This window comes from Rutilus rutilus (genome assembly GCF_951802725.1).
Source record: "Rutilus rutilus genome assembly, chromosome: 10".
NCBI classification, from domain to species: domain Eukaryota; kingdom Metazoa; phylum Chordata; class Actinopteri; order Cypriniformes; family Leuciscidae; genus Rutilus; species Rutilus rutilus.
The window spans coordinates 34,161,798-34,175,696 of NC_140215.1; the positions used below are offsets into that span (position 1 = coordinate 34,161,798).

The 13,899-nt window shown below is 38.5% G+C and overlaps 1 protein-coding gene across 2 annotated transcripts in view; it reads left to right on the top strand.

Moving 5' to 3' along the window:
- Window positions 1–589: 589 nt before the first annotated feature.
- Window positions 590–13,899, top strand: part of pde11a (phosphodiesterase 11a) — a gene marked incomplete at its 5' end in the record, with an annotated part of 85,906 nt that continues 72,596 nt past the window's right edge. Inside the window, 2 exons of one of the 2 annotated variants that reach the window (XM_084421231.1) lie at window positions 590–1,387; window positions 4,204–4,362. In XM_084421231.1, coding sequence (XP_084277357.1) covers window positions 590–1,387; window positions 4,204–4,362 — 957 coding nt within the window. Of the gene's footprint in view, window positions 1,430–4,203; window positions 4,363–13,899 lie in introns of both variants that reach the window. The other variant, XM_084421230.1, reaches the window with a different exon arrangement.

Here is a 13,899-nt window from a genome sequence, read left to right on the forward strand (position 1 = left end):
AAAATGTATAGAACCCTAGTGCTCATGTGTTTGGAGAGCGGCATGACTCAATTTGTCCACTAGAGGTCGGTGGAGCAACAACTTTACACCGGGAATTCCTTAGAAAGTGAATTAGTAATATAATTTAACAGATAATGTATACAGCACAGCAAACTGCTATCTTTGGAGGTTTGAATTTATATTTAAGCGAAATAAATATTGACAACAATCACAAGAGTTATGAAAAGCCTTTGAGACTGCGTTTCCCAGTGTCACCTAAGATGAGCATCCTTCTAATGAAACACCCAGTTATGAAGAGACTCGGGAGAGGATGACGGGAGGAATGCGTGGTCGTGACGTCAGCTGGCGCATCATCCTCACTGGCGCTGCTTTAGAATGAACGCGAGCGGGTCATTCAGCATCAGATGCGACATCATTCACAACACCATGAACCAAAGCTGAACTTACGAGGACCACGGCCCCTCTTCTCTCGGAGGATCTGTTGTTTTAAGTTTGCGAATGATTCGTTGAGCTCTGCACTCACACAGATAAATGACTCAAAACACGAGTCCGTCTCATTTTATTCGCAGATGACCGTATAGCGGCAGCGATGGCAGGGTCAAATATGGTGTTCTCCGATGTGGAAAGTTTTCTAGACGCGCACCCGGAATTATTAGAGGACTATTTAAACAGAAAAGGCAAGGCGAGTGTGGTGGAAAAGTGGCAGAAGAACCATCACGCGACTAAAGCTCCGGCGAACTCAAGCGGCGCGCACGCGGATAAAGCGGCGAGCGCGAGCGCGTGCGGGAAAGACAGCTGGGCGAGCAGAGGAGACGGCATACAGAGACGAGCCTCGCAGAAAGAGCTAAGGAAAACATTCGCAAGGTCTAAAGCCATCAATGCCAACAGGACTTATGATGAACACGTTAACTCGCGAGCGCAGGAGCCGCTCACCAGCATGAGGAGGCGCGCGCTTCTGCGTAAAGCGAGTTCCCTTCCGCCGACCACCGCGCACATACTCTCCGCGCTCCTGGAGTCCCGGGTCAACATCCCTCAGTACCCCTACACCGCAGTGGACTACAAATACTACCTGAAAGAGCACAACGAGAGGGAGTTTTTCCTGGAGCTGGTCAAAGACATCTCCAACGACCTGGATTTGACCAGTCTGAGCTATAAGATCCTGGTGTTTGTGTGCATCATGGTGGATGCTGACCGATGCTCCCTGTTCCTGGTGGAGGGACCGGCCAATAAAAAGACCCTGGTGTCCAAGTTCTTCGACGTGCATGCTGGGACCACGGTGTTGCCCTCTCTGAGGAACTCGGATGAGGTGCAGGTGCCCTGGGGAAAGGGCATCATTGGTTATGTGGCAGAGCATGGGGAGACCGTCAACATTCCCGATGCATATCAGGTGAAAGCAGGAATGAAAGCAAGCTTGTCCCTAAGGATGCATGTGTGGGACTTCTGTAATACTTTGGTACCAGAGTAATAAAGGGATCAAAGTAACAGTCAAAGGAGATGCTACTGGATGAAGTAAAATTCATATTCCTTCAGAATTATTTCTTAGAGGATTCTTAGAGCCCTTTGGGATTGTTTCCAAATAATGAAAGAAATTCGGTAACACTTTACAATAAGGTTCATTCGTTAACATTAGTTAACACGAACTAAGAATGCACAATTCTTCTACAGCATTTATCAGTCTTAGTTAATATTAATATTAAAATCAAAGGTTGTATTTGTTAACATTAGTTAATGCACTGTGAACTAACATGAACAAACAATGAACAGCTGGATTCTTTGCTGTATTAACTATTAACAAAGATTAACTAACAAATATTGCTCATTTTTAGTTCATGTTAGTTAATACATGAACTAATGTTAACTAATGAACCTTATTGTAAAGTGTTACCAGATATTCCTTTGGGATTAGAAAATCTTCAGGTGTTTAACTATATCCATTCACATATGGATAATTAATCAGATTGACATGGAAAGTATTTTACTGAGACATTTATTGATGGTGAAACTCAACATTCCCAATGCATATCAGGCGAAGCAGTTTCTAGTCCATCAATTCCAAAAGATACCTGTAGAAGTTCTGCCGTAATCTGGAACAAATGTAAAAGGGATCAAAGTCAAGATCAGGGTCAAATAAGATCCTATTGGATAAAGTGCAATACTTTAAACTGAGACAGTATTAGTGGTAAAAACACCCAACATCCCACTGGAAATTCTACTATACAATTGTTCCAAATTATGATGAACATCACAATGTTGAGCAATTGTAAAGGGACCAAAGTAAGAGTCAAATAACTTTAGTTACAATTGTTCTGAATTATGATTTGGGAATCTTCGCATCTGTTGCGAGTTCACAAGTATTACATTTTCCCTTATGCATAATTACTGATCAGTTTTACTGAGATGGGGAAGCAATCTTAATGCATTACAGGTGAAACAGGAACAAAATGATTGTTTCTAGTTAAAAAATCATTGATGTGCACAGAATTGCTAATGGAATGTATTCTAATTCGGAATCAATCCTTATGGGAGAAAATAAAAATAAGAATCAAGGAAGATTCCATTGGACATTCTGACATTCTAATTTCATTCTAAACATTCTAAACTCACTATGCATAATCAGCAACATAATCATCTGATCCTACTCGATTGAAAAAACAGCCCGAGGTGCTTTCCTCTGGAAATGAAAGGTTTTTAGAGGAGTTTGGGCACTAAACCAGCTGAGCACCGGGACGGGAGACGTTTTATCCTTTGATTCTTGCTTCTCATTTGAGCCTAATAGAAACTGAATTAGGGTTAGGAAAGCATTAGCATTTTTTGACTAGGTCACTCACTTGAGATTTTCCCATACGGATAATGACTTGCAGCACAGACAGGAGAGTATTTTACCGTGACCCCTGAACGACGTTTTGCTTTGATTATTCCCCGAGATCCATAAAAGGCCTTAGTGAAATAATGAGGTGTGTGAGAGTATCTGAGTATTGATCACTGAATCGATCAGCTCAGACAAACTTCCTCCGCTCTGTTCTACAGATTTACTCCTGATACTCTGATGATGATGATGTCAGCTCGCGGCTCTCTAATTAGTCTGTCAATCTGCGTTTGCCTTTTCATTTAGCAAGCAGAGCAGATCGTTAAAACTGCATTATTTATACCAGTAAACTCAGCGATTCAGAGACGCTTCAAACATCAGCCGTGCAGCAAGAACATTATTCATTCAAAATAATTGAAAATAGTAACACTTTTATTAATAACTTTCATTAATAAGTCATTAACAGCATTAAGTGTGGATACATATATTATGCACTTCAGAATATGAATAAGTAATAGTGTAATATGATTCATGATATTTCTGTATACTGTATTTGAACATTAATATGTTAAGCTTTATTTAATGTAAAGTCTCTTCTGCTGCACTTATTTGATCAAAAATACAGTAAAATCAGTAATATTGTATATTTATATACAATAATATATTTAAAAGAACTGTTTTCTATGTGAATATAATGTAAACTAATTTATTCCTGTGATCAAAGCTGAATTTTCAGCATCATTACTCCAGTCTTCAGTGTCACATGATCCTTCATATGATGATTTGATCCTCAAGAAACATTTATGATTATTATCAATGTTGAAAACAGTTTTTGCAAAATCCGGGGTACGATTTTTTTTTTTTTTTTTAAGGAAAGAAATGAACTTTTATTCAGCAAAGATGCAATAAACTGTGTAATAAAATGTAAAAATATTAGGCATCAAAAGCTTTTTTCACTTTTTTTCAAAATAATTGAGCGGCAAATCATCATATTATACTGATTTCTGAAGGATCATGTGACACTGAAGACTGGAGTAATGATACTGAACATTCAGCTTTGATCACAGGAATAAATTACACTTTACTATATATTCACATAGAAAACAGCTGTTTTAAATTTGATAATATTTCATAATATTACTAATATTAAATGCAGCCTTGGTGAGCAGAAAAGACTTTCAAAATCATAATAATAAAAAGACAGCTAGTGTAATATAAGGAAGAGAAGACCAGAAGTAGTTTTCTGTCACTTTCTGTATATTTTTGCACTTCTGTTTAATGCCGATAGTCACAAAGCAATGACACACTTCACTTTTAATTAGTCTGGCTTCTCTGTACAGTTATTATAAATGTCCCCATTCAGCAAAGAGTAAGACTGTCTCTTGTCCTCGTTATAGGACCATCGCTTCAGTGATGAGATTGATAAACTCACGGGATATAAAACCAAGTCTCTGCTGTGCATGCCCATCCACAACAGTGATGGAGAGGTCATCGGGGTCACGCAGGCCATCAACAAGAGTCCCAATGGAGCGCTGTTCACCGAAGACGACGAAAAGGTACTGCATGCACACGCTGTAACACACAGCACTGGACACACTGAAACTTACACTACACAATACGTTTACTACGCTTGCTTTCTCTCTTCTGCTCTTGTCATTCTTCTATTTGACTTCACGTGTGAAGGTTTAATTTCCTTCTCTGAATGTCTGAATGTTACATGCAAACAAGTGGACACATTTTTCTTGAGGATTTTCAGGGCGATACAGCAGGTCAGGGGTCGTCTCTCAGGCCAGGCTGAAAGCTAGAAGTGATTGAGGATCACTTAAGGATAGATAACTGGGAGAACTGAATGAACTAAACAACTAAAGGTCCGTTTAAACCATAGACTGTAAAAAAATATGGACGTAGTGTCCGTGACGTCACCTGTAGGTTTCTGAAGACCGTTTTTGAAGCCTAAAGTGGGCGTGGCCGACCGTCGCCATCTTGGCAGCGCGTCACTCCCGAATTTATTTATTTTTACAGTCAGACAATTAGCTGAGGTAACGTGACGGCTAACAGACAGCAGACAAACGGCTAATGATGACTAATGACCACAGCAGCGGGAATCCACCTGTCACTCAAAAGTGGACACCCTTAATTATGCAGAACTTTAAGGCTTAATATAATGTAAACGGATGAGTTATAAAAAAATTCACCCCCCTCACAGTTGTCATGAAGGGCAAAATTAGCTGTATAGACCAAAGCCACTTTTTGCACCAGGCTGTAAACGTGCTTTTTTCTGCTGTAAAGTTGGGTATTTTAACATGGGGGAGATACAGATTTGACTCACTTCTGCACCCAGCCTCAAGCGGCCAGTCGATGGATTGCCGTTGAATTCACTTCCGTGTTGGTTTCAAGAGAGAGACAGGGAGGTTGCCGCTTGGTTTAAACCAATGATGAAAACTATAATGTTCGCTGGACATTTCCGTCTTTCCGTGTTTATACTGTTAGGGGGCGCTATTACACATCTTCTGAAAGAGTACTGAATCTCCTGATCAAAACACAGATGCTTGAGGCGAAGAAGAAGCAGAAACAAGCGATATCATATGTAATCAGAAGCATATGTAAAATAACACGATCATCAGCATATTAATCAAAACTGCCTAATGTTACTGAATGAAATGTCGAGCCAGGACGAGCTATAGGACTGTGAAGCTTTGTGGGTGTTGATGGACTCAATCTGCTCCATCTGTGTCTTCATCATCGCTCTGTAGTCTTTGACAAAATGCAATATTTTCAGCTTTTTGCTCAAAATGTTGCTTTTTTTAACGAAACTTACCCACATTTAAGTGTTTATGAAAGAATGCATTAAGCTAGAATAAAATGTTTTTTTGTTTGTTTAAAATATATTGCATGCTCAGAAATTCATACAACAAAATATTCTGTGGGCCATGACACTTTTGTGAAAATGATCAAAAATGCTGGTGCTGGAAAAAGTTAATAATCACTCTAATTCTACGGGAATCCACAGCTATACACACGACAGCGATGGAATCACTTTCAGAATGTTTTTTTTTTTCCAGTTGATGTACAATAAAGACATTGACAGCCAATCAGAATCCATCCTGCTTTAAAGAGCACCAGCATTTAAAGTGGCAGACGATAAAATAGCAACGAGCGCTTATAATGAACAGAACGTTATCGTCAGTTTGTGTGGACATTAATATAGTTACCATTATATGAAGTTTTATGTAACAAAGTTTGGGAGGAGCATGTTCAGGTAATCATCCAATCAGCACAAGAAGAAGCCAGTATAAATAAAGCCTTCCCATACCTCCTGTCTCATGACAAATTTCTCAGCATCCCGCCACCACCCCATCACCTCACATTCAGATGGGTCTGCTCATAGATACCTATGATCTATACATTCATAGGGGGGAGTACTCTGGGGTCGGGCCGAATTCCGAGCTCGGAGCCCTCCCCCCGGACAGTAAGCCAAATACGCATTATAATATTACATCAGATTTCATTAACATGTGAACTCGTGAAAGTTATTTATAGTCATCGGTCTTGGTTTGAACAAGCCATAACAGGTAAAAAATCTGAAATTCACAATGGTCAATAAAGGTGCTTTTGCTCTGGGTAGTTATTGGAACTAGCCAGCAGGACAGTCTCCAGAGAATGAAATGTTCCTGGTTGCATTCGCACCGGCAGTAGAACCTCTAAAGTGACGTAAGCCGATCGACAGCGACGTCATTTAAGTGAGGCATTCAAGAACGTCAGCGACTCCATAGCATAAAGACTTTGAAGTGCCTGGACTTCGTCGCCGGTCCTGGCTGTTTTGTACAGCATGTGTTCAGCCAATCAGCGTGCACTTACTGAATGTCAGTTTCTATTGTGCTGGGTTAGACCCTACTCTGAAGTAGTAGCAAATTTAGCCCACCTAAAAGTGTTCCTATAACTAAGATCGTTCCCAGTTCCTGCCAAAAAGCGGGTTCTTCTGCCAACATTTCTAGGAACTAAACCGATCCTCCGGTACGAAAGCTTAAGTCTCTAAAATCTTCAAATAATTTGACCCTGTTATGAAAAGTCAAAGTTAGTTGTTTATACTTATTTATAAACTTAAAGTCCCCCTGTAGTCAATAATTGTATCCCTTAAAACTCATCTTTGATCACCAAAATGACATAAAACGTTTTTTCCTTCTTTATGTCTTAAAATAGCTTGTATGTAACTCTACAGCTTTGCCTCATTTAGTATACGCAGTTCTATGAATATGCAAATGAGCCCCGCCTCCACTCACTCACTCAGCTCAGAGATCCACTCGTTGACGATCACACGTTGATCTGATTGGTTGCAAGGTAGTTTGTGACGTCAGAAACACCAGCGATTTCAAAGCGTGTTTTTGAGACTGTCTTTGGTTCACTGCAGTTTTAAGGAGAAAATACTCAGCAATGGTGTCGACTTATGAATTTGCACATGGTTTGCCTTAAAGCATATTAAAAACACCACATAGACATATAAACAACATTAAAAGCTGGATTTTCACCACAGGGGGACTTTAAAAATACGTTTGCTTTAATCATGGACACTCTTACTTATTATTTCCCCATTAACAGATTATTTTATCTCTGTGCAGAGAAATCTAATAAGGTGTTAGAGAGTGTAATGTACTTTAGTGCATGCAGTTGAGGAGATTGCAGTGATATATCGGTGTACTTTAAAGTGTAGCTTTGCACTGACGACACAAACCGTGTGCTTATGTAATGTTGCTGTCATTGGAGAACTGTGAGTGGGTTGAGTGTTCATGAATGTCTGCGTCAAGCTGAATAGTTAGTGTTAACGTCACTTGCCCTTGTCATCATTTGTTCTGGGCTGAGGTAGTGTGGTCAGCCACGCCACGCTATCATGAAAAAGAAATAAAGAGTCTCATTAATGTTGACCTTCAGTAACAATGAAGTCTTTATAAACACAGAAGCAGTTCTCATATGGCAGAGTCATTAATCAACTGAAACCCCTGAGCCGCTGCTCAGTGTACAGGAGCTCAGGTGACACCGGGAATATGATGTGTGGCACGTGTGAAACGTGTGAATATACTGTACCATATTAAAGGACAGAGTCATTGGAACTTTTTTGTCTTCAAAAAATAGTTATTACCATATATTCTTTATTCAAAGTACTTTTGGAGTACCATGCACTGTAAATACAGTATCATATGTAATCATATCAAAAGTGTATAATAGGGTAATGGTTATTAGTGGTGCTTGCTAAAGCAGTCTTTACTGTTTAACCCTGTTCACACTGACAGTCACTGTGTTGTTATTTGATCAGCTGCAACTGAGTGGAGCTCTGCTTTGTCATATCCTTGTGGAAACGAAGTGTGCTTCATTGTATTGAATGTGCACTTGCAGTGTACTTCAAATCTTTAAAGTAGGTTACGACGGTGTGAAACATTTTTTTCACTATTCAAAAGCTTTTCACTATTCCCATAGTGTATGTTTGCAGAAAAATCTATATGTTTGCATTGAATATTAATGGAGCAACAGATTTTGTGAGAAAATATATATATTTTTAAATCGTATAAATGTCTGAGGTGGTGTCACAGTGGTTACGTTTACATGCACAACTTTTGTTTCAATCGGACTGAATTCATTCCGATTGATGAATCCAAAAACGTAGTGTTTGCATGAACACTAAACGTGATCGGGTTGATGTGCGCGTTTATACTGTCACAAGCTTCAAATCAGAATAGATTTTTTGACATGCGCTCACTGCACGAATATACAGAGTTTCCTGCTGTCTGCGCATAATAACTATTCTCCTACATTGGTTCTTTATTTGTTTTAAACAGCAGATTTAATATTTATCCATTTCTGGTCATAATTTGGAGAGAATGAGCATATGAACTCATTTATCACGCAGTAAAAATGCCCAAAAACAGTCATCTGTGGATGAGAGTCTGAAACAAGGACTGGTGGGACTTTGTCCTGCTCCACTTCACGGACGCAGTGAAAGGAGGATTTTAGATTGACGGGACCTTCTTTTATATGACACTTTATTCATCAGGTAACAGCTCGTTCTGTGCGTCATACGTCATTACGCTGTATCTACGTCATTGCACATGCGCAGTCCTTTCAGTTTTGGTTTTCGGATTGGTTATCGGATCGAGAGGACATGTAAACACTTGATCGGATTGAAAACCAAAACTGAAAGGACTGCGCAATGGAAATGAATAAACCACCCCTTTCAATCGAAATTTCATTTGGATCGAGCTCAATCGGATCGATTAAGTTTACATGAAGGCTTTTCAGTCCGATTGAGCTTTGAATCCGATTACTAACGGATTATTTGGTTGCATGTAAAAGTGTTTTGGACTCAGTTGCACCATTTCCTGCCACTAGTTTGTCGTCATAGTCACTCATTTGATTTGTCATCACTGTCAGCTGTGTTATCGTTAATCACCTCATTTGTCTGTGTATTTAAGTGCTGTGTTTTCAGTTCACCCTTGTCCGATCTCATTTACGTATGGTTGTGTTTGCTTGCTGTTCTTTGAGTGGAATTTACCCTGTGGATATTATTAAATACTGTTTGAACCTTTATCTTCATGCCTTTATATGCAGCATTATATGCGTGACAGGTGGCAAGGGGGCCATTTACCCCACAGACACACGGGGCAAAATACACACAGTATTTATTCAAACACCTTAAGTAGTTTTAAATAATGTATAAATGAATACTTGTTCAAGACTAAAAGTATATACTGTCATTAAAATGTTAATATAAAAATATATGTTAAAAGTACAGAAACAAAATAATTTTAAAAAGTAAAGATTCTTAAAGCTCTGAATGAGATCCCATAATAATTTAATAAAGCTTTACAGTTGTAACAAGAAACATTTTATCATATGATATGATTAATGTCATATTTATTTAAATATGATGGTTTCATTATAAATATGGTAATTATCTCTAAGGTGGACACCCAACTTAATATATGATATTTACTATCTGAGTCTAATCATATCATGTCAACAAATGGAAAGTCAGTCAGCTGTTTATTATCATGTTAATTATTGTCTTTCACCTCCACAGCAAGGGTGCCTTTTACCCCAAATACCATACTTTTACATATTCTTCTGTTACTGAAAAACAGTTGCTTTAATTATCTTGAACAAAACTGAAAATCATAATAAATAATGTCTTTGTCTCAAAATATAGTCGATTCTCATTTGCTACTTAAATCTACAACATTTAATGTTGTTAACTTAAATTACTCAATGCTTAATTGTAAGGCTCTAACAAGGGCATCTTAAAATGAAGTGTAACTGTATATAAAAAAAAAAAAAAAAAAAAAACTTGCTTGCAGATCATGTTATACTAATGAAATAAAAGGTGACTTCAAGACACTTTTATGTGTATACGTTTGCATTACCATGCCATCACCGTGATCCATTCAAGCAGATCGGATCATGGCGCTTTACACTTGTGGCTTCTGTATCTGGGTAGCTAATCGGATCTCTGTTTCCCGTGCAATATTTCCCGATATTTCCCAATTAATCCTTGCCAGCTGTGTTGGGAAAATTTTCCTTTACAAACAATGAATGGTTGTGCAACTTTCGGGTACGAAAACAAACTTTTATCTGCATATATGCGCACTATTCCGCCCTGTCTCTACGTGCAGCGTACACTTTACTATACTTGTAAAAAGTGCACTTAAAATGTAAAATTAAAAGTTTTACTTTAATGTACATTTTATATCATTATGTCTAATAATCTTTTGTTGTTTCTTAAAGAAGTACACTTATTTTGATGTGTCGATTAACATACTAAAGCACATGTAAAGTACTTGATTATAACTGTAGTGTGTTTAATTATATTAACTGTACTAAATTGCAACTTTATCATTACAAATGTTTAATTATTTAATTTATTGAAGTTTTTCATTGTGTTCTTCTGATTCGATTAGTCCAGTGACGAAGGCACCACACCTCGTCATAGTGTGGTAAATACACTTATCTTTCATCCGTGTGAATGAAACAGATGCTGTGGGTTTTAAAGCTGAACAGGATGTCTCTTATTTCTCAACGTAAGCAGTGAGCACAGTGCTGACACTGGATATAATGAATGTGTTCAGCGGCATCAGGGATGCTGAAAGGAGACACACAAAGTGTGTGTGTGTGTGTGTGTGGATTTGCTGACGTCTAAACAAGTCTTTGTATTATTTTGCAGAAAGCATTATTTAACCTTTATCTCACAGTCACCAGCCACACGCTTACAAACTGAGACACTTGGCCTTTCTAGATATTTAAAGTCAAGTCAAGTCATCTTCATTTATATAGCGCTTTTAACAATGTAGATTGTCTCAAAGCAGCTTTACAGAGATAAGCGTATAATTTAAGGTAACAGAGATTGTTTCGGCTTTACAGCAGAGTTAAGTTATTTCCATCTAAAGTTAGTTTTAATTGATTTGGTTCCGTCGCAATGATCATTTGTTATTAAATTAGGGGCCGCTAAGACGACACCATTCTCTCTACACAGACTTTAAACGCGAACCTGTGAGAAACGCTGATGGCGGTCACATGCGCATTTAGAATGGGTTCTATAGTTATGTGCGTTAGAATATACGCAGGTTTGGAATTCCCTACAAGCCAAGCCTAAACAAAATACTTGTCTTTCCTTATAAATTTTGATAAGGAATTTTATTTTATTTGTTGCTTTGGGGTAGGACCGCAAGACGAATTTTCCCGACAACGCCTTATCTGTAGAGTGGTAGTGGGATCCTCCATAGGGAGAGACTAGTTGGCACTTCAGCACTGCGTTGTCATCGGTCCAGGTGAAGGTCCTTCGTCAGATCTGGATACGGCCCGGATCCGGCAGGCTGCGGGAAAACCTTGGGATAAACACAGACACTAAAATTAGCGTAGATGCCATTCTTCTCATGATGTAACGAGTACATCAGGATTTTTGGGAAGTGTTCCCGGTTCCGGCTGACCTAATCTATGCAGCATAACATTAAATTATAGAAGTCTATAATGTATTATGTGAAAGCTAGGTCAAAGAGATGTGTCTTTAATCTGGCTTTGAACTGACAGAGTGTGTCTGCTTCCCGGACAATGGTAGGAAGACTGTTCCAGAGTTTTGGTGCTAAATAGGAAAAGGATCTACCGCCAGCAGTGGATTTTGATATTCTAGGTATAATCAACTGGCCGGAATTTTGAGATCGTAATAGACGTGACGGACTATAATGCGTTAAGAGCTCGCTCAAGTACTGCGGAGCTAAACCATTCAGTGCTTTGTAAGTAATAAGCAATATTTTAAAATTGATGCGATGTTTAATAGGGAGCCAATGCAGTTTTGACAGAACTGGGCTAATATGGTCATACTTCCTGGTTCTGGTAAGAACTCGAGCTGCTGCGTTTTGAACCAGCTGTAGTTTGTTTATTAAGCGTGCAGGGCAACCACCTAGTAGAGCATTACAATAATCTAGCCTTGAGGTCATGAACGCATGAACTAATTGTTCCGCATTTGTCAATGAGAGCATATGACGTAATTTAGATATATTTTTAAGATGGAAAAATGCAGTTTTACAGATACTAGACACGTGACTTTCAAATGAAAGATTGGTATCAAAGAGCACACCCAGGTTCCTAACCGACGACGAAGACTTAACAGAGCAGCCATCAAGTGTTAGACAGTATTCTAGGTTATTACGTGAGGAAGTTTTTTGTCCAATAATTAGAAACTCTGTTTTTTCAGAATTTAGAAGTAGGAAATTACAAGTCATCCAATTTTTTATATCCGCTATGCATTCCGTTAATTTTGTGAATTGATAAGTTTCGTTAGGTTTTGAAGAAATATAGAGCTGAGTATCATCGGCATAACAGTGAAAGCTAATGCCATGTTTCCTAATGATATCTCCTAAGGGTAGCATGTACAGAGTGAACAGCAGCGGTCCTAGTACTGAGCCTTGTGGTACGCCATACTGAACTTGTGATCGATGAGACATCTCTTCATTTACTGCTACAAACTGATAACGGTCAGATAAGTATGATTTAAACCATGCTAGTGCATTTCCCGTAATGCCAACATAATGTTCTAATCTATTTAAAAGAACGTTGTGGTCGATGGTGTCAAACGCAGCACTAAGATCGAGTAACACTAATAGAGAGATACAACCACGATCGGATGATAAGAGCAAATCATTTGTGACTCTAACGAGAGCTGTCTCAGTACTATGGTACGGTCTAAATCCGGACTGGAAATCCTCGCAGATATCATTTCTTTCAAGAAAGGAACACAGTTGTGAGGATACTGCCTTTTCTAATATCTTTGACAGAAAAGGTAGATTCGAGATCGGCCTGTAATTGACTAATTCTGAAGGATCAAGTTGCGTTTTTTTAACAAGCGGTTTAATCAAAGCCAGCTTAAAGTTTTTTGGTACGTATCCTAATGACAAAGACGAATTAATGATATTAAGAAGAGGATCTATGACCTCTGGAAGTATTTCTTTCAGTAGCTTAGTCGGTATAGGGTCTAACATACATGTTGTAGATTTAGATGATTTAATGAGTTTAGTAAATTCTTCCTCTCCTATAGCAATGAATGAATCAAATTTTTCCTCAGGGAGACTACAATGCACTGCCTGATGCGATACTGTAGTAGACGGTTGCATAGTTATAATTTTGTCCCTGATATTATCAATCTTATAAGTGAAGAAGTTCATATAGTCATTACTGCTGTGCTGCTTGGAAACTTCGGTGCTTGAAGCTTTATTTTTCGTTAGTTTAGCCACCGTTTCAAATAAATACCTAGGATTATGTTTATTTTCTTCTAATAGGGTTGAAAAATAAGCAGATCTAGCAGCTTTTAAAGCCTCTCTGTATGCAATCGAACTCTCTTTCCATGAAATGCGAAATACCTCTAGTTTTGTTTTCTTCCAGTTGCGCTCCATTTTTCTGGCTGCTCTCTTAAGGGCCCGAGTGTGCTCGTTGTACCACGGCGTTGGACTATTTTCTTTAATCTTCTTTAAGCGCAACGGAGCAACTGTGTCTAAAGTGCTGGAAAAGAGAGAGTTAAACGTTTCTGTTGTAATATCTAGTTCTTCTAAGCTATCTGA